This window comes from Perca flavescens, chromosome 2 (assembly GCF_004354835.1).
Source record: "Perca flavescens isolate YP-PL-M2 chromosome 2, PFLA_1.0, whole genome shotgun sequence".
Lineage (NCBI taxonomy): Eukaryota > Metazoa > Chordata > Actinopteri > Perciformes > Percidae > Perca > Perca flavescens.
In genome coordinates this window covers 24392949-24414765 of record NC_041332.1, presented here as the reverse complement: position 1 = coordinate 24414765, position 21817 = coordinate 24392949, and the positions used below count along the sequence as shown (strand labels likewise).

The 21817-nt window shown below is 39.6% G+C and overlaps 2 protein-coding genes across 2 annotated transcripts in view; one reads left to right on the top strand and one right to left on the bottom strand.

Annotated features, from left to right (window-relative positions):
• Positions 1-14: 14 nt before the first annotated feature.
• On the bottom strand, positions 15-21078 carry cabp4 (calcium binding protein 4). Its single transcript, XM_028589267.1, has 6 exons — positions 20932-21078; positions 15056-15086; positions 14434-14577; positions 6259-6368; positions 4519-4666; positions 15-91 (listed from the first exon to the last, which is right to left on the bottom strand). The coding sequence occupies exons 1-6, from the start codon at positions 21076-21078 to the stop codon at positions 63-65; spliced, it is 609 nt and encodes a 202-aa protein (XP_028445068.1). The 3' UTR covers positions 15-62.
• Positions 9369-21817, top strand: part of LOC114571961 (double C2-like domain-containing protein beta) — a 70859-nt gene continuing 58410 nt past the window's right edge. The window contains 1 exon segment of the mRNA XM_075447456.1: positions 9369-9567. The gene's annotated coding sequence lies outside the window, so the exon portion shown is untranslated.

The window sequence follows — 21817 nt, the reverse complement described above, 5'->3', positions numbered from 1 at the left end:
AAACAAATACAATAGCAGGAAGGAGAATCCAGTGTTGTATGCTCATCTTCTTCCATCAGAGGTCATCGTGCAGAAAGCATCATAACAAACTCTGTAGAGGGAGACAGAGACAGCAGTGGATCCACCGATAAGGGCTAATGACACGGGATGGGATGCAGCCACATCAATTTCAACCCATACCGGAAACTAACACAGCTCATGGTGTGTAATGTAATGACAAAATATTTCCATTATCACAGAGTGAATGACAAATTCAAGAAGTGGTGGTGTGATATGTCTAAGAAAAGTATACAGGACTACTTGGGAGACAGAAGAAAATTTGGCTAGCCAGATCAACTGCGACCAAGAAAATGATAGCTCAGCGCTGGCTCCCCCCTCCACATGCTTTGTATAAAACAGTGGTTGGCGTATTTTCTGGACATAGTTATGCTCGAGCTCTCTACAGAAGGATTAACAAAGCCAAATCATCGACTATCAACCTATGGAAAAACGCAACAGCACAAATGTCAGTCCTAATGACATCAGCATCACAAGAATTAGAGGAGAGTGACTAGGCAAGGTGTGATCTCTGTTTTTGTTTTTGCTTATTTGTTTGTTTTTGTTTTCCTCCAGACGGTGGAGGGTGGGGGGGGAGAGGGTTTCTGATTTTGTTCAATTGTGTTTTTATGTTCTGTATGTTCTATATGTTCAAAATAATTGTAAAATAATAAAAAATTGATCTAAAACAAAAAAGTAAAGTATACAGGAGCATTTAAGTTGAATGTATATGACAGTTGTCGCAGGTCTAGTTTTTTTGCACAGCTATTAAACCTAGCCCTATATTGAAAAAGATAGTGACATTCTCCACCTCTGTTCATCTCTTCTTGTCTTCAATCAGTTTAAATAATAATCCGTTTGATTACCACTTGTTTCAGCTCGCTGTAGCCGTTATTGCAGATTCACTTGTCATTCAAGACAGCTATAGATGTGTCCTGTTAATGAAAACTACAGCTGCAGACAACTTGAGGCAGGTTTTACTAAATCAATCATGGCTATCTTGCATTTCCCATTGTCATCCTGAAGCACTTTACTCTGGAATACTTCTGATTGTACTGTAGGTGTGGATCTATTGATTGACTGAGCACTAAAGCTTACTGTAATTCCAGATGAATCCACTAACTTTATCTCTTGTGGTACTCCTCTAACCATTTCTATAAGAGAGAAGTCAACTGAGGGTAACAGCAGCTCCTAGATGTCCTAACACATGTGTTTGACCTGTTAGCTGGATATTGAGAATGATCTTCACACTGCTGCTGTGGATGCTTGTTTTCTGCCCATGGGTGGCTAAGCTGGACGGATCGCAACTCAAACGCTGCCCTAGGGGCTAATTGATGATAATGAGGAGCACCTGCTTATTGATCTCTTCTGGGACTGCGGTGCCTTTTCATATGTTCCCAATAATTGTAAATGATTGGATTGCTGAGACAAGACAAACAGGGTCCCACCTCTAAGCCCTTTGTGTGCTGCAGCCTATAACAGCATGCATGTGTGGCTCATGGCGCCTACCTAAGTGCACATTGATGTGTATGTATGTGTTCATGTAAGTTTGTGTGTGAGACTGTGTCCCATTGAAGTGTTTATTTGCTTGCCTGGTAAATATGGTAATGACATTTCTGCAAAGTCCTTGAGCTGCCCAAGTGTGTGCTCTTTGTGTGACATGTGACAGGTGTCCAGGCATGTGTATCGATTGGCTTAATGCACTCCTGATTAGATTGGATTGGCCCTTCCAGCAAACCCACCTTGACTTAACCATACCTCTTTTCCCATCTGACCCTTTTCCCGCCTGCTATACTAATTTTCTCCTTCTGTCTCCTTCGTCCTCAACCCATTCCAACGAGATTCATTGATCCCTTTGCTTTGTCCTCGCTAGTTTGTTCTTCCCTCCTGTACACCAGCGGTTACCAACCTTTTAAGTCTGATGTACTCCCACAGCCCTGATGATGATGAGCTAACCCATTCATCAACACCACATGTTCACGTTCCAAATGTGTTATGAATTGATTTTGAACGGTTTCTGTACTGTATGTATGCTATTTATTATTTAAAATAAATGATAGATTAGCAGAAAGCTAGATGTAACAATAATTTATCCATTCATTTTAGCAAACTATTTCAACTGTTTTTTGCATTACCTTTATCTATTTCACATGTTCATCATTACTTATTATAGCTAACTACAATATTTTCTCAAACAAAGGCTGGTAGACAAATAATGGCCGGGGTCGTGGTCACCACGAACAAATAAAGGCCGGCCCCAAATACAGGCCCGGTGGAAAAACAAGGGTGGATAAACTCACTCCTCACTTTGTTGCTCTGGATTACTCATCTAAAGTGTTTTGTCCTATTTCAGTCACTGTGGCTGCATGTGTGTAAATATCCCAGCAAAACTGAATTTTGTAGTAATGTAGTAAGCGCCACGGTAAGATGGCAGTAGATACAAAGTACTATATGGGAACCCTGCAAATGTTAACAATAAAAGCCTTGTTATGAAATGAATAGATTTTGTCTACTGAAACGTTACAAGGCTTTTAATTTGAAACGCATAAAGTGTTTGCGTGTATGTTGAAGTTTGTACTTGCAGTAACAATTTAACAGAGCAAACAGAGCAGGACAGAAAAGAAGGAAGCTTAATACTTTACTTTACTTTTACTTTTACTTTTAAGTTTATTTGAATAGGGACAAGTATGTTACATAAGCTCATGTTACATACTACAACATTTTAGCCGAAGCTAATTCTCAATGTCCGTCCCTACATACTAAAATATGACCAAATATACTTAGAAATAAACTTACAGTGAGGAAAATAAGTATTTGAACACCCTGCTATTTTGTGAGTTCTCCCACTTGGAAATCATGGAGGGGTCTGAAATTGTCATCGTAGGTGCATGTCCACTGTGAGAGACATAATCTAAAAAAAAAATCCAAAAATCACAATATATGATTTTTTAACTATTTATTTGTATGATACAGCTGCAAATAAGTATTTGAACACCTGTCTATCAGCTAGAATTCTGACCCTCAAAGACCTGTTAGTCTGCCTTTAAAATGTCCACCTCCACTCCATTTATTATCCTAAATTAGATGCACCTGTTTGAGGTCGTTAGCTGCATAAAGACACCTGTCCACCCCATACAATCAGTAAGAATCCAACTACTAACATGGCCAAGACCAAAGAGCTGTCCAAAGACACTAGAGACAAAATTGTACACCTCCACAAGGCTGGAAAGGGCTACGGGGAAATTGCCAAGCAGCTTGGTGAAAAAAGGTCCACTGTTGGAGCAATCATTAGAAAATGGAAGAAGCTAAACATGACTGTCAATCTCCCTCGGACTGGAGCTCCATGCAAGATCTCACCTCGTAGGGTCTCAATGATCCTAAGAAAGGTGAGAAATCAGCCCAGAACTACACGGGAGGAGCTGGTCAATGACCTGAAAAGAGCTGGGACCACCGTTTCTAAGGTTACTGTTGGTAATACACTAAGACGTCATGGTTTGAAATCATGCATGGCACGGAAGGTTCCCCTGCTTAAACCAGCACATGTCAAGGCCCGTCTTAAGTTTGCCAATGACCATTTGGATGATCCAGAGGAGTCATGGGAGAAAGTCATGTGGTCAGATGAGACCAAAATAGAACTTTTTGGTCATAATTCCACTAACCGTGTTTGGAGGAAGAAGAATGATGAGTACCATCCCAAGAACACCATCCCTACTGTTTCTCAGCGACAGCCCAGAAACCTGACTGATCTAGAGAAGATCTGTGTGGAGGAGTGGGCCAAAATCCCTCCTGCAGTGTGTGCAAACCTGGTGAAAAACGTTTGACCTCTGTACTTGCAAACAAAGGCTACTGTACCAAATATTAACATTGATTTTCTCAGGTGTTCAAATACTTATTTGCAGCTGTATCACACAAATAAATAGTTAAAAAAATCATATATTGTGATTTTTGGATTTTACAGTGGACATGCACCTACGATGACAATTTCAGACCCCTCCGTGATTTCCAAGTGGGAGAACTTGCAAAATAGCAGGGTGTTCAAATACTTATTTTCCTCACTGTATACTACTTACTATACTTAGAATTAGAAATCACCACCTCTCTCTAATATAAGCCTACTTTACATAAAGGTCTGGTACCCTCTCCATTTGAGGTAAATAAAGGCCCCGTCCACTTTTCAAAATGTACAGAATTTCAACTACTCCATTACTTTAATTATTTTATCCTTTGCTATTAACTATCTATTTCAACCATTTTATTGATTTGTTTTATTATTATCAAATCAGAAGTTAGTAGAAGTTATTTGTGGGTTATGTACCCCCTGGGCTACAAGTACCCTTGCCTAGGAATCAGTACTGTACACCACCCACCCCCCTGTCTCAGTGTTAATTGTTTTAATGTCCTCTCACACCTTGCCTGACTTTCCACTCCCCTCCAACACTCCCCCCCCCCCAAGTCCCAACTCCCCCCTCCACTCCCGCTCACCATCAAAGTCAATGTTGCCGTCTTTGTTGAGGTCAATGTCGCTGAGGATCTCCTCCAGCTCGCCTTTCTTCAGCTTCTCCCCCAGGAGGGTCTTCATGCCCTCCTTCAGCTCATCAAGCGTGATCTTTCCATCACCATCACAGTCAAACTGTGACATGTGCGGTTAGTGGAGAGCAATGAGGTGGGGACATGAACATGTAGAGAGTTAGGAGAGACAAATAAATAGATCACAGAGGATCAGAGATGACACACGGAATGGAGAAGGAAAGAACAAGATGAAATGTCTCTGTGCTAATGAGGAGGTTGGTTACAATATGATGTGATGAATGGGGCGGAGAAATAAAGACAGGGCAAAAGATATCGAGAGACATACACGATCGTGTCATACAAAAAAGAGTTTTTACTGTGTATAGTTACAACATGGCTGCATGAGATCCCTGGGAGTCTAATAACAGCTTGAGTGTGCAGATGGGGCAATGCTGACTCATGAGGTGTTAGTACAAAAGTGAGAAAGACTTTTGAAGTGACTATGAGGGCAGAGTTGGGATGAATTGAACATGTATTCTTATGTGTCACAGAGTACACTATGCTCTGAAATTGTGGACGTTTTTGTTGAATAGTACTGTTGTTGAGAGCTAATTCATTATTCCCCACAAATGGATTCAAACATCAGAACACGTGAATTTCTAGGCCATTGACAGCGGCAGCAGGAGTTTGATGATGACGCACATGGGATTAAGAAACGACAGGCACAATGGTAAATGACTATGCAGCCTTGCACTCTCAAAATAGAGGACACATTTTGAAACCTTTTATGCAGAGGAATGGCGCTCTCAGGTAGTCCAACTGATTCAGAAGGAGATTGGTTGACATAGAAATTTGGTTACAAAACTCACTGTTCAAGATCAGTAAAGGGTGGGTTATTTTATTGACACTACTAACTTTATAGCTCCAATTATTTGTTACATTTTAAGGAGTACATCCATGCGCTGTGTGATATTTCCATATAGAAATCACATTTTTTATATTTTTTAAATATTGTTTTGCCGTCATTTAAATGATCCCGATTTGCTTTTAATAGGAGCCAAAATGTAGTCAAACTAAATGCCTGGGGATACATTTATAATATAGATAAATTAATCCCAGTAGCATATTGTACTCTCTAATATGTTTTCAGTTATTATCTTTGAGAGCACATTATCATGGTTGTCTGTTTTGCAGTTACTATTATAAACCTATCATGCTGTAAATGTGTTCAATGGATGAACCCAAGTGTGTGAATCTATGCTTATAGAATACCACAATCCCTTCATTTGTTTTGCTTGGTTGGAGACTATGTCACAACAGGGGTTGGCTTTGGGTGACAATCAATTCCGCATGTACAGTATTGATGCCGAGAGTCACCAACTCAATAGATATTTCTTTCAGACCAATGAACAAATTACAAATTAACAGGTGAGTCAAAGAGGTATGGAATATGGATGGTGACACTTTGGATGACAGCGACAAGGCTCCATAAAAATATCAAATACAATATGAATATTTTCCTTTCCGTTTCTTCTGCATTCATAGCCAGCTAGCCCTCTTCCCTCAGACTTGTTTACAAGTAAGAGCCATACACTTTTGGTACTCTCCAAGGAAAGGTCCTGTTGCACACTTCAAAGTACTGTCACAGTACCAGGACCCTTTCACTTGCTTGAAGTCATAGTTCTTTAGAGTTCCAAGCCGGGGACCTCTTACCTGTTTGAAGGCACAGCGGAGCTCCTTCAGCCCGACCATATGAGCCGTCTCTGCCAGCATCCTAGGCCCCATTAACTCGCAGAAATCATCAAAGTCTACATGACCACCCCCTGCAGAAAGACAGGACACACACACAAACACACACACACACACACACACACACACACACACACACACACACACACACACACACACACACACACACACACACACACACACACACACACACACACACACACACACGTTGACTACCAAGTGACAAGTGCCTCCCTGGAGTGTCTCTGACATATGGATTCATGCATTAAGCATTAAGGTGTCTGAAGATATTGCCGCATGCAGTATGTCTTTTGTGTAATTATCTGACTAGTGACAGTGGTGGAATATGCTTTCAGATCCTAGACTTACAAACCTGCAGTCATTGACTTTTTTGTGCCATTTGGGACTGAACAAGCTAAACACACAACATTGACACAATGTATCACCTTGTAAAGTCATTATGGTGATAATGTTAGCAGATAGTTGCTTACTTTGTTTGCATTTAGTACTGGACAGGTTAGGCATAGTAGGTTTTAAGTTGCTGTTTATGAGTGTGGTAAAAGTAAACCAAAACAGTTAAATTGCAGGCCATAAAAAAAACCCCAAAAAAAACAATGAGCTGAAAGATGCTTAAACCCTCGGTAGAGCATGAGGGGGACTGCTGTGTTGTTGATAACTCTCTTTGAGCAACCCCTTTTTCAAATTTGGTAGGTAACCCTAACCCATGTAGTAATTGGATCCATTGTTAATATAAAAATATTGATTAAAGAAGTTTTAATTAAAAGTAGCAAAGCCACAATTCAGCAATTCAGTCCAGAAAAAGGTATGGAAGTATTAGGTGCAAAATGTACTGAAGTATCACAAGTAATTGTATATATACAACACACATACACTGTAAAAAGTACAATATCTCCCTTTAAAGTATATACTCAAATTACAAATACCAGGACAAGTACTGTACCTCAATATTGTACTTAAATGCAGTACTTAAGTAAAGGTAGTACTACTGCGTCTCCTGACTTAATACCAAGCTTCTGTGTGAAAAGTTGGTGAACGTCGTCAGTGCACGGAGGCGATAACAATGCATCCATCTATCTGCTCATTATGTTTCCTTCAACCCAGTTAGAACCAGTTTTGTTTTGTTTGATCCCCATGGTAATTATCAAAACAGACTGATAGAATGGGATGGCTCATGTTATTAGTTTGACAAAAGACAGGCTTATTTGATAGTGTAGACCAATAGACTCGGCCTGTTTTCATTAACTGGGTCTTTGGTCGATGTAAAAGACTACATCAATAAAGCCATGCTGTCATTTTGTAGTTAAAAAATGTTATCAGGGCTCAGTGTGTCAGGACTGCTGAGGATGAAAATCAAACTATGGCACTATGGCTTGTAGGGAAAGCACTTTTAGTCGTGTGTGTATATATATATATATATATATACATATATATATCAAAACTAAAGGCTCAAACTATCATCAAGTTACAACAGCAACTAAAGGATCCTAAAATAAAAGACCATTAATTCTAATTCAAATTCTGTTTTAATATGAATACAAGTTTTAAATTGGCAAAGAATTTCCATACTTGCCCCAAGGTACGGTATTTTTTTTTTTGGCTGACTGGCTTTTCCCTTGTGGAGCAGCAGTCAGAGGATTCCTGACACCGCCTTCAAGAATTGGGCCTTAAGTGGGTCAGTTTATAATCATGGAGTGGAAAAATTCTCTCAAAAGTCTTATGAGATTATTATTATTTTTGAATTGATAGTGCAACGCTAGTTATATGAAAAGACTGAATTTCATGGTATTAATGGCTCTGTAGGGATTATGCTACAGAGACTAAGCATGGGATATCTGAAGCTCATTCTACCTTATGGGTCAAATTAAGGCATCAATGAACAGATGAATAATTCATATTTCACAGTATGCAACATAGCAGAAAATATAAAATGTAGTCACGACCAGCAAAGCCCTGATGTTGTGAATATTTCTCTTATAGTGTCCCTAAAAAAATATGTTTTCTAGACAAACATCACATATTCTTTCTGCTTGTTTCACTCATACATCCAATGTCTAGTGTGTAAAGCTTATAATCAAATCCGAGATGTCAATTTTATGGCTGCAACATTACATCAATTGGTGAAGTGGCAATGAAAGATGATTTTAGACACAGGTCTCCCTGTAATTCAACACTATGTACAGTATTGTATTTATGGTCTGTAATGCTCCTTTTTTGCAATGGTGCACATCAGCTTGGAACATTAATGTGAGGTTAATGCAGCGGTGGCTCTCTCATGCTGTTGTCATTCTAACCATCTATTAACACTATAACACTATTTACACCTGGGACATGGAAGATGAAGTATATTAACTAGTTGGCAGGACAGAAGCAAGCTGCACTCTCTTCCATGAGGATCACAGCTGAGAAACACTGCTTTACTGTATCCAATGTGATGCAACTGTGTTCTGACCAAACAATTACACTGTCACTGTGGACCCAAAGTTCAATATTATTAATGTTATTGTCCTCGGGGCTCAACGCTATGTTACATTTTTGAGTAAATTGAAGCAGGCTCATACATACATATAGACGTCTCAATATATAAAAAAGCTTATTAGTAATTACACTAGTACAGGCCTTTACAAAAAATAAATAATTGAGATAAATTACTTCTCTCTAATGGTATCTTGCCATATGTTTCATTTTTATGCATACATTTTATCTAACCTATGTCTGATATTTTTACCTCCAAAACAATGATAGTGTTTACAGTATTGAAAAGGCAACAGCAACAATATCCCTTTCCAAAAGCAATGTCTCAGTAGAAAATTTAGCAAATAGGGCAAAAAAGATGAAAAAACTAGATACCAGAGATAAGTATGAAAGTATTTTGTTGAAATCATCCTTTAAAACGTAAGTCCAACTAAAATCACACAATAATCACCCAACAATATGACAATGAGTTTTTTGAATATGTCGTTAATTGTTTGTTATTATTAAAAGGAAGAAAAAAGGTCTTTCTGGAAATATCAGAAATGCTCCTTTCCATCTCAGCCGTGGAGGGGCGGATCCCTTCCTGTGTTTGATTGACAGCAGCTGGCAAAATGAGCTCTGCAGCAGGGGACAAACTAAACAAAGTTGGTTGCACGTGGATTGCCAGACCTCCAGATCCTCACGGCGACACGTTACACGTCCTGGGCAGAGTTTTTAAGCAATTACATTGAAGAGTCAGGACCACACAAGCATCTAAACGAACCGAAATGACATTTACAGGTAAGTTTATATGCTGCCTAATGTGCTGCAGCTGAGCAGCTAATTAGCAGCTACTTAGCAACCACTTAGCAACCTAGCCTGCGAACTGACGTTGGCAGTGCACTTTGTTTGTTTGGTCCTTCATTCAAAAAGCTAAGGTGCAGAACAAGACGTGTGTTCCTGTTTGTAAGATGGATAAGAAGGAGACTTCAGCAGGAAAGCTAAAGTAGTTCAATGTGGTTCTTGTGTTGTGTAGCAGGCTGCTTTTTTTGATGATGTACACTCTTAGATATCGCTGTAGATTTAGCAGCACAGTACTGTAAAAACCTAGCCTGGATGCCAACCGAACTTGCTGCGTTCCAGGCAACCAGTAACTTGTGTTTTCACAACCTTCTACCAGTGAAAGTGCCCTGGAACGGCAGTCAAACCCGTAACTTACTACCCGTGAACTCGTACCAGATCTTTGTACTCCCAGTTACAGTTTTTGACGTCACACACACATAAACAACAATGGCGACCCCCGTTGAGGCTGTACAGACGCCGTTTATTAACAGTGATAAGTAGAAATAAATAGACATAAATAGGCAACGTAAAGTAACCTAGGTAGCTAACGTCAACATTAGGTAGTCGCTAGCTAGAAGGGTTTGTGGTGACTTTGCCTGGAACGCTACCAACTCATGAGTCGTGACTTGAAGTCGTAACTTACGGGCTAAAAACTGTGTCTGGAACGCAGCATAAGCCCCGCCCACAAAATTCGAGGTTGGGAAGTTCGGTCTGGAGTCGCTCCGTTGAGAAACAATTATTGCCCGAACAGGATCTGTTCGGACCAATCAGATTGTCGGACAGATGATCAACAGTAACAGAATCGACCACGTCACCAAAGAACGCTTGGGTTGAATTTGTTGAGATGTGTAGATTCCACCATAGCGTCTTTTACAGAAGATATTGACAGCGCATTCATTTTAAAATCCTCAGCGGAGGAGCCTCAACAACTGCCCGAAAGCACGGTAGCGTTATATGGTGGAGCGAGATAGAGAGACTGAAGAGAGAGAGCGTTATATGGTGGAGAGACATAGAGAGAGACTGGAGAGAGAGAGCGTTATATGGTGGAGAGACATAGAGAGAGACTGAAGAGAGAGTGAGTTATATGGTGGAGAGACATAGAGAGAGACTGAAGAGAGGGAGCGCAGGCGCTAGAACAAAGCCGTGAATCAGAGAAATAAAATGTGTTTTCGCCGATTCCTCTCTAGAAATGCAACTGTAGCGAGCATGTCACTATCAATAACGTTATCCACATTTATATTTACATGCAACAAATGATATATCCAGCTTCAAAAAGGTCTAAAAGTCGGAAGTTAGAACGAATGCATTGTGCAAAGAGTGGTTACTATGGAGACGATACACAGTGTTGAGTTCCGTTGCTCTGATTGGTTGGAGGTCTATCCAATGAATGCAGAGGCATTTTTTTTCCTGGTTCGGTTGGAACAAGCCCCATAATCACAGCCCAATGGAGCGGTTTCAGACTCACATTCTGACTAGAATCTGAGTAGGACCACGTCAGGCTAGTAAAAACCTACAGTACAATACCGCATTTCTTCATTACAGTAAAATACTTCATTTTATGTTGCATTGTGGGTAATTTTGATGAAGCGGGAATATTTTACAGTGTATTTTAGGCTTGCTGTAACCTGACTGTAATATGCCATGGCAATAATACAGCATTGCTGTAAAAAACGACTCCTGATGTCAGTTACTCAGACAGAACACCCAACTGCCCCCCAGATACTGAAGGAGAAGCCTTGCTAGCAGGGGATGTTTGGAAGTTTTGGTAAGTTTGGTTTATTTTATGTATTTCATGCTAACTTTTATCATAATGTTTCATGATTATACGCTCAAGTGTAACGTTACCACAACATCGTTTTTTTTTTTTTATAGTGTGTGGTGCACTTAGGGTGACTAGATGAGGATGGATAGGATTTTTTTTTTTTTTTGGTATTGGTCTTCTTAATGTTCTATCAGACTATAACTACTTGAGTCAAAAAAAATAACCTATACAATTAAAAAAATCTAGGTTTCATTAAAGTTGTGTGTTAAACAAGATGAAGAATTGTTTTTTTTGGAAAGCGTGGCTATATACGTGGCTATATCTAGTTTGCTGCTAGCGTGGAGCCTGAAGTCAGATCCCCCCCCTACCCGTGTGAAACTCCTTCCTACATACATTGCAAAACGCTTTGTTTGCATCGCGGAAAACTGCAGTAATCCAGGGGTATTTCCCTACCCAGTCGTCCCCGTACCAGCAGAGACGTTTTTGCTTTTTAGCTACGTGTTGATCTTGATCGGGTCCCGGGACACCAGCCTGAGCCTCCATTTCAAAGATGAATGAATGAAAATTTGCGTTGCAACTTGCAGCCAATGAGCAGCCGATGGGAGCTGGCTGCAGGATGACTCAATCACCATGAACAGTTTTTAATGTTCTATCAGACTGTAACTACTCGAGAGTCAAAAGAAAAAAAAAGAAAAGTACTCGAGACTCTGCTTTTGAGACTTTGATCTAATTTTCGGGACAATTAGGGCAGGATTCGGGATTCGGGACAACTGCTTGGATTTCGGGACTGTCCCGAATTTTTCAGGACGTCTGGTCACCCTAGGTGCACTGGGCATCCTAACGTTGTCATATCCTCACACAGTCATTTTCTAGCTAACTTTGGGACTTTAGTGTGGATAGCAAGTGGCTATCCTCTGAACATATTTTAGCCTACAGTTAATTGCATATCTTGTTTTTTTTTCTCTGAACAAAATACCCTTACATTTGTTCATACTAACATACAGTTAACGTTACGTTAGCATTAGTCTAGCTAGTCTGCCCGTTACTTTCCAGACTCCGTTGCTCAATTTAAAAGATCTGGGTTCCCCTTTACACATATAGCTAGCTAATACTCCTATTTTATAACCTATGACTTTGTATGACTCCTAAAGAAAGGCTTTTCATTTCGGCTTGTATTTAATTTAAACCGCTATTCTGTAAACTAACTTTAAACAATTAAAGTTAGTTATACAAGTTAGGTTATACAAGTTACAAGTTATACAAGTTAGGATACAATTTAAGGGAAGTTAGAGGTACGATGGATTGTGTGTGTGTGTGTGTGTGTGTGTGTGTGTGTGTGTGTGTGTGTGTGTGTGTGTGTGTGTGTGTGTGTGTGTGTGTGTGTGTGTGTGTGTGTGTGTGTGTGTGTGTGTGTGTGTGTGTGTGTGTGTGTGTGTGTGTGTGTGTGTGTGTGTGTGTGTGTGTGTGTGTGTGTGTGTGTGTGAGAGAGAGAGATCAGAGGTGTGCTCTGTTTCACCTGTAACCACACCAAACAGTAACGTCATGGTGTACAGTTACAGGATAATTGTAAATGCTGAAACGTAGTGTAGCAGAAATTGAGATCAGTCCTTAATGAATAGACTTCACAACAATATCTGTGTAAAGTTTGCAAACATTAGTTAACATAAGCTTCTTAAGCTACAGGTCATATCAGGCCAAGTACTGTAAGGCTGTAGCAGGTTGTAGAGGAATTGATCAAGGGTGTAACTTATTGTATATGAATCTATCTACTCATTTGTAAGAAAATCATTGTGATATTTCACATAAACATTTTAAACCATAGTTCTAATGTAGAGTAGTACTACCACTGGCATAATTTGTAATACATGTATTTGGTTTGCTGCCAACAAGATCCCTTACTTAGGATATTACATCACACCTACTGCATAGTGTGCTCCATGTGTCTAATGGTGTGTGTCCATTGACCGTGTCATTTCAACGCTTCCCATTAATTTCTATGGGAGCAGCCGTACAATGCATTCTTGTAGCATTGCGGGGACTTTGGAGAAGCTGGGCGTCTAGTCGCAGAAGCAGCTGGCTCGGCTCAATGCCTCTCAAAAGCTGACCAAAATCTTTTAAACAGACCGTTGCCAACCTGACATGAAGACACATTCAGCAACTGTAAGCCTTAAAATGTTTTCAGAAACACGTTTCGGTGAACTCATTTTGGAAAATAAGCGATCGTATTTTGAACGAGCCACCATTATGGTCGGTTTTGAAATCCTGGAGCAGCCAGACCTACGTGACTCGTTTGTCTAATCAGCTTCCGCCATCGCGGTTGTAGGAGGGTGTAGACTGTTCTTCATTGCTTGTCAGTGGTCATTTAAGAGAATCTGGTGGCAAGCCCATTACCGTGCAATGCTGGGAATCAGGGCAATCTGTGAAAACAACGCATGTGGACACGTACTTTAAGTCCTGTGTGTCCATTGAAGGTGTACTGTGAAGTCTTGGTAGATGCTCATACTAGATAGATTTTCTGGCTCTGATACTAGGTAGGTGTTACAGAAGCTGGCTCTGCAGGCTTATGGCAAAAAAATCAATGCAGTAATGAATCACCTTAAACTTCAAACACTCACCACTCACAGGTCTATACTTTATCATTCAGTAAAGACAGCAGAGAGAAACACACCCTCATTAAGAGCAGAGAGAGGAAAGTTAGATCTCAACTAAACACACACATCTCCATGCAGACTCACATTTGTACAGCCCTGCACCTACTGTGTGAGGGCCATTAATCAGTCTGCTAAAATGTCTCGAAAGTCCCCAACTTCAAAGACAATCATCAGTTCCTCACGGACTCATAGGAAAGCATGTGCTCGTATACAAGCACACGTGTTTGTGCAACAGACACATTACTCAGGCATTCACACCTACTCACTTGAGAAAGACCCATCAATCATGCACACATGCTTTAACCACTCAGGAAGAAATGAAAAGACACACACACACACACACACACACACACACACACACACACACACACACACACACACGCATACATAACCGGATGGATAAATACACACATTTCATCTTGATTTGCTGGATGATCTCGATGAGCTCCATTTCAGTAGGCATGTAGCCCATGGTCCTCATGCAGTCTGCGATGTCTTTGTAATGAATGAAGCCATCCGCGTCGTAGTCAAATTCCTTGAAGGCCTCCTGGAGCTCTGACAAACAAATTACAGCAATTGCAACAAACCGTAAAGTAGGGTAAAATATTTTCCCAAGAGTCAAACTCACACAAATACATACAAAGTGTGTGCACAGATAGTTACATTTTGAACAAAGTTTTATAAGTAAAGCAGTTTAAATTGCCATGTTGCTGAAATCTGCTGTCTAAATAAACTTGCCTCGCCTTATCTGTAAAGTTTTAACTCCACCAGACAGATCTGCACCCAGCTCTCAAGAACAGCAAGTTATGTTGTTTGTAATTGATTTTGCAGCTCTTGAGTCATAGGCAAATATTTCACGTCAGTCTGAGAAACCTTCAATCTCTTACGTGAATCACGAAGAGAAGCACAAAATCAATGTGATTGATTGAAGTCCTATGCATTGACTATATAATAATGTATCATGTGTTTGCATCGTAATTACACCAACAATGTATCATGTGTTTGCATCGTCATTACACCAACAACATCTTACCATCTAACTCCTCAGGCATTAGCTCTCTCTCCTGTGGAGCAGAGAAGAAAAGAAAAAGACAGTGGAAATAATTACAAGACAGCATCGGAGGACGGAATGTAAAAGCAGGGGGCTCAAAAACGGCGAATTCTCCTGAGAAATATCCCAGTGATAATCTGTTTTTGACTACCAAATTAGAATAACATGCATATCATGTCAACACTGCCGCATGCTGACAGTAAACTCTAATGGGATTTCACCCTGCAACATGTCTTTCTAATTTGCAAAAATGACACACTACCACCACACACTCCTATGTCCACACACACACACACACACACACACACACACACACTACATCTGCAGCATCCTTAGGGACATGCAGCATAAACTCAAGTCTGTGTGCATACAAATACACACCCACGCACAACCATGTGACAATTGCACAAACCCCGCATTATCGCAAAGAAACAAATACATGTAAACAAAGACACAGATACACACACACACATACACTTGTGTACACAGACACAAGATATATAATTTGCATAAATCCTTGTGTGTGCAACATTCAGCATTCTCAGCCTTGTTTTGACATTTGCTCAGGGTGATTTCTCCCTCTTTTTCTGTCCTCTATGTGTTTGCACTGCAGGGAAGTTGAGGCAGACCTAGGAGCAAAATCTGCACATAGATACTCACCAAGAGTAATGGATCGCAGTGAAATGTAGGTGTGCTAAGGGCTTGAAATAGCAATATGTTAATATATTCCAGTGGTTGCAGACTGACAATTTCATTAATATACATTATAATTTCATGAACAAAGTTACATTATTGCACAATTGCGTATCCTCAGGCAATAAACTAGAAGTTTTAGTTTAAAAAGGTATGTTGGGCATGAATGTGCTCATATTTTAACAAAAACATCACATGTATCAGTCCTTGAAACATTCTTCTCTAATAATTAGCGTATTTTCAAACATCCCCTGACTTGAATTTACATATTTAAAGCTTCGAAATTGAAAGATCTTGACATAAACTCCTCCAATCAATCATGCATTTTTTATTTATTTTTTAATCATGCTTGTGCCAACAGCATCTTGACTGTAGGGCTTGGTAACAATGTGCATCTCTTCTACTGAAGCATCACATCCACAGGGGAAGCAAGAAACATGCAAACTCAGTCATCTTTGTATAGAGAAACCGAGCCTGACATATGGAGATATTGCTTAGCACAAAGTCTGCACAAGCCTGAGGATATCATATAAGTTCAAAGAAACAAGACTGACATACAAGCTTATAAAAGCCCTGATAATTGCGAGCACAAATTTGCTGTGGGCTTGTTTTTCCCCATTTTCATGCAGTAAGAAAACGTATTAAGGCTGAATAGAACTATGAGATAAAGACACAGAATGTGGAAGTTATACATTATACAGTATGAAGCAATGCACATTAATGGCATTTCTGTTATGTCAGACCACTGTACTGTTCCACTGTATTTCAGAGGGACATTTTGCCCTTTTTTACCGCATTGCATTTATCTGATTTCCAAGCGACTACATGAAAGGTTTTACATGAAAAACCTGAGAAATAAGTTTCATTGTTAGAGTATCATTTGAAAGGGGTGGAAAACCTTGAATGTGGAAAGGCGTAGTTTGAATGCATCATCATCCATTTAATGCTAATGCTCATCTTTTACGCTTTTTCATTTTTACATAGGACCTTTGCTTTTTAAAAAGTGTCAAATTCCATAACTGTATTGCTATACAGCCTTCAGTTTTGTTTTTTTACTGCTGAAAAGTGAGAGATACAGAGCAGCAGTGCAACGGAATTGCTAAGAGAAGCGCAATATTTTCCTCCTAATGTTTGCACTCAGGGTGTCTAATACATAAATCACACAAGGTCATCCTGCTCAAGTGCACAATAGCTTCAGGAAAAAGAGAGGCCCCCGTAGTTTATTTGGAAGTTGCTCCGCATGGCACGGGTTCAAATGATTATTCACTGTATAATATTGCCAACAAAGTCAAAACACAAATGCAATGCCAAAATGCAGTTGCATCAAGAATTCTCACTACACATGTACTCTGCCTCAAATACTAAAACAGTTAATATAAACCTTAAGTTTTAATATGACTTTTGATGCTGCAGCATATAAAACCTCTATTGCCCAGAGTCCAACAGTGCTGCTGTTTACCTTGCACATCCTCCAGCCTACAAGGGCATATTAGGATAGCAAGGTCAACACATTAATTGGATTTTTTTTTCATCCAAAAAGGATTAGACGGCAATGCTCGATTCATCCGTCAGAATGAGCCCATTAACAGTTAATTTCATTCTGTCTGCCTTCACATTGTCCATCGAGCAGCCTACTGCTTCGTAAGCATTACGAATGGACACATACTGTAAGAGGTATGTGACCAACACATATGGTCCTCAGGTGGAAAATACACTTAAGAATACAGTTACAGTACGCGCATATGATGCTTATTGATAGGTACAGTTGATTTTGCTTTACAACCAATCCGTCCTCCGCTGTGGCTCTGACATGTAAATGCATCAATTGTTTATCTTTAGCTATTTGTCTCTTTAGGCTCCTTCTTTAGTTGGATCTAATGAGGGCTGACAGTGAACCTTGCTATAGGGGTTATTAATACTTGTGTTGAGGCAGGGATCAGGCCTGCTGAGGGATGGATGGTCTCCCTGCCTCAGTGTCAGGGCAGCAACCACAAAAATGTGTCCTCTGTCCTGTGGATATGATGCAGACCTCTCTACCTGGCTAGTAGTAAATTCAAATCCGGGACTGTCAAAGTAAAACAAGGTACAGTAGATCAGTTGAGGTTGTAACTCCAGAAGGATGTGAAAGTGGAGTCCACAGTAGCCCAAGGTCACTGTGAAATGGTTTTCATTTCACATAAATAGCTTTAAAACCATGAAACACTCCCATTAGTTATTAAGAAATCTAGTTCTGAAACATCATTAAACGTTCATTGGCACACAAGTCCCCTTGGCGTAGGTTTCTATTATTATGTTATCTTTCACAGTAAATCCCTCCTGTGATAAAGGCATTTCTGGAAAAGCCTTTGGCTCTGCTTTTTAATAAGGTCTCACCACGGTCCCATACGGTTCTACGGTTAAAAGGATCCTTTATGAATTTCATCCTATAAAATAATAATAACACCACTACTACTACTACTACTACTACTACAAATATAATAATACGTATTATTATAATATCCCAAATAGTTTACAAATTAGGGACCACAACAAACTAGAAGGAATAGACCCTTGATCTGAATAATGAGCCTACATTAAAATAAAATATATTTTTCATGGAGTGGGGCACAAATAAAGGTAAATGCCATGGAAATCTTTAAAATGATATATATTCTTAATGGAGTAACTACTTAAAACATGTATTCGGAGTCCTGCCTTTAAATTCACACATGATGTTTGATGAAAAGCAGAACGATTTGCACATATACTATATGTATAAACACAGTGTTATACAGACAGTCCTTGTCAAATCTACCAACTACCACAAATCTACCTTGTTGCCAAGGGAACATTTACTTTGCTTCGCATAATTTATTTTCTTAGGCTTATTGGCCATTATGGACAACCCTGTCTCCTAGAAGTTACATTACTATACTTGCAACTAATTTGCAACAGCAAATATGTTTTGCTGGCTGGATTTATGCCGGCAATATGTTTTTTGTCACCATAACGTAATTAAGAAATCAATTTAAATCGATATAAACTTATTTTTCTAGGAGATGGGGTTGTAATGGAGCATAGCATTAGATCAGAGCACTGCAGTAGGACTAAATGATAAACTGCATTTGCAATAAAATCGCGATGTTAAAATGTGATTTTCTAACCACAAAGGCTGTGATTAAACTCTGGTCACATGAGAGTGCAGTCTGCAGAGGAAGCGTCAACTTGCCAAGTTACTGCCTTGTTGCTGCACAGCGTCAGGTATTGTGCGACACCTGCCCTGCTAACGTTGCTACTTCACAGGGCAACGCTACTAACCTGTATCTAAAAAATACCAAAAAAGCCAACTACGATAGTTGCATGGCTAAAATGCAGAACACCAGGGTGTCAAGTATGCAAAATACCACGCAACAGCGATCACTGACTGTTTGATTTGATTTGATTATTTATTTATAAAGGACAACACACATTAATCAACATTTCTGTAAATGTGCCAGTGTTAGCCAGCCGGCTAATTTTCAACTGTAGTCCTTTGGACAGTTGATTTTAGACCAGAGCAGCAGGAAGCAGCAATATATTGGTACAGGTTAATCTATATACATAGAAGTCATCAAGTTTGAAAGTGTTGTTGCTACACATTTTAACGGGGGAAACCGATCTCGATGGGGGAACATCGACCACGTACGGTGACCAAGCCTGGATTCACGGCTAAAATGTGAATATTTTTTAGTTTCTTTACTCCTCTATGACCAAACTGAATATATATATATATATATATATATATATATATATATATATATATATTGTGGACAAAACAAGACGTGAGGGCGTCATGTTGGGCTTTGGAAAACACTGATGTTTCACAATTTTACATTTTATAGACCAAACAACCATTCGATTAATTGAGAAAATAATCAACAGATTAATCGACAATGAAAATAGTTGCAGCCCTATTTCAAAAACAAATCTTTTATTTTCTATATTACAGTTAAACGGTGCTCTCTAAATCAACCAGTGTTTTTAACAGAAATGGAGAAGGTGCCATTGAACTGGATCATTTCATTGGCTCATTTCCAGTTGTAATTTTCCCAAATATTCAGTAATGCCCTGCAGCAATCTGGGGGATCAGTGTATCGGGCATGAACGGAGCCAATGCTTCACTTAAACCAGCCAGGGCATTAATGGGAGCCAAGCCAGTGTCCAGGCAGTAAATCACATGTGAAGTGGAATTACTGGAGTGACTTCTTGGAAAGGATGTTTCTTTTTTTTTTTGAAGGATAAAGTAACTCCCATCATTTCTGATCAGATCACTTCATGTTTGATTGAATAGAGGTTGGGTGTTATTGACTTTCCACCAACCCTAGCCCTATTCTATATCAGTACAGTTTGTAAACAGGGTGTTAATTTTTGGATAGCCATGGTTCACTGCATAACAGCTACAACCAGTGTTTATATTTTCAGTCGAAAGTTACCACTTATAATCAGCTGAACACTGGATCCATTTTCCAACTCCATTCTGTGTACCTTTTTGAAGTTATTGTGTTATTTCTCTCAGCTGTGGTCCACTCTATAAACCTCCACGTTATCAACCCTTCTTTGCCAGTCTCTTCCACCTATCTCTATAACTCTCTCCTCATGGAGGATGGAGACCCAAATGTACAAATGTTCTTTTCACAGTAACATAGTATATTGTAGGTCATTTTTATTTCATTCTAACAGTTTTTATTTTGGCAGTTTCTATTATTGGCTGTTGGTTTAGTCTGAATGAGTGGACAGCTAATCACATAACTTGTTTGTGTTGATTGACAGAGAGGTGTTGTTATGAAAAGTGCCATTGTAAAATATAAAAACTGCTGGAATGAAATAAAAAATATTGGAATTTTTCATGGTTAAGTTGTATACTTTGTCTGTAGTCGAGGGACGTTTCTCAGGAGCAGGTATATGTGTCAGGAAACAATTTACATGATGTTGACATGTAGTTTAGGCCTGTGACATCATTAGCTTAATGAAAAACTACGTAATCAGCTGGCACACCTGTTATTTATTCGATAACTGTTTCTGACACATCTACCTCCTCCTGATGATGGTTTTTATAAAACCGGAATATCCTGACTTAGAAACCAACAAGTGCGTCATCTTTGACAAGAGGCATTTAAGTATGGGTGGTAATAGGCTGTTGAACTGACCTGTCCAAAGAGTTTATTGAGGTAGGAAATGTAGGCAGCGGCCACCGCTGAGCTGTTGCTGAGGCTCCTTTTACTGTGCAGACTTGCCTCCTCCTCCCCAGAGCCCTTCCCCTGGGCCAAGGGGGACTTTGAGCTGTAAAGTAGCATTTGTGCGCCAAGTGTTGAGTCATCATCAAAACCAGGCCTATAATTTACCCTCCTAACTTACTTTAACAAACACACTTAAGTGACTTTCGGGTGATCCATAGCATCCTTTTTAAAATAATTGCTCAGCTTGAGCAAAACGATTGAAAAAGGTCAGCAGTCCAATCACCTGACATTAGTACTTACGTCAGTCACTTAAATAGCAAGAAAGGAAGGGTTTCTCAGGAGAACAAGTTTGAAATTCTGAAGGCCTGTTTTGCAGCTGATGGACCAATAATTGGGTGCACAAATCAACACAACCCACTCCCCTTGTGCAAATTAACGTTGATTAGAAACAGAGAATGATAATAACCAGAATTTCTTGGAGAGGCTGAGTTGAAGAGCCTTGTTTTTGAATCTCCCAGAAGCAGGCGATCTGCCAGCGGTTGCTCCCCTCCCCACTCGTGGAGACATGCTAGGAGAGAAAGAAGCCTTAATAAATTCAAAGTGCCCTAAATGTCTCGTAATTAATATGAATACTTTTAAAAAGATTTCTTATAACAGACAATAAAAATCAATACTGCATTTTGTGGCTAGTCTTATGGATGGACCCTTCTGTTGTGAAAGTCGGGATGGATTCAGACTGCTGATAGACAGCAGCAGCAGTGGGAGATAATTGTTTACATTTTTGGAAGTTTCATGGACTGTACCACCCAAAAATAAAAAAATGGTTCCCCAGCTAGCTAGACCATTTCTCTTTCTC

Bases quoted from the DNA above. Each gene is read 5' to 3' on its own strand.
- cabp4 (XM_028589267.1), bottom strand. From the start codon at position 21,078: ATGCTACTTTACAGCTCAAAGTCCCCCTTGGCCCAGGGGAAGGGCTCT. The intron at 15,087-20,931 runs GTCAGTTCAACA...TCTGCTCCACAG, and splicing joins TCAATAAACTCTTTGGACAG to GAGAGAGAGCTAATGCCTGA. The intron at 14,578-15,055 runs GTAAGATGTTGT...TTTGTTTGTCAG, and splicing joins AATGCCTGAGGAGTTAGATG to AGCTCCAGGAGGCCTTCAAG.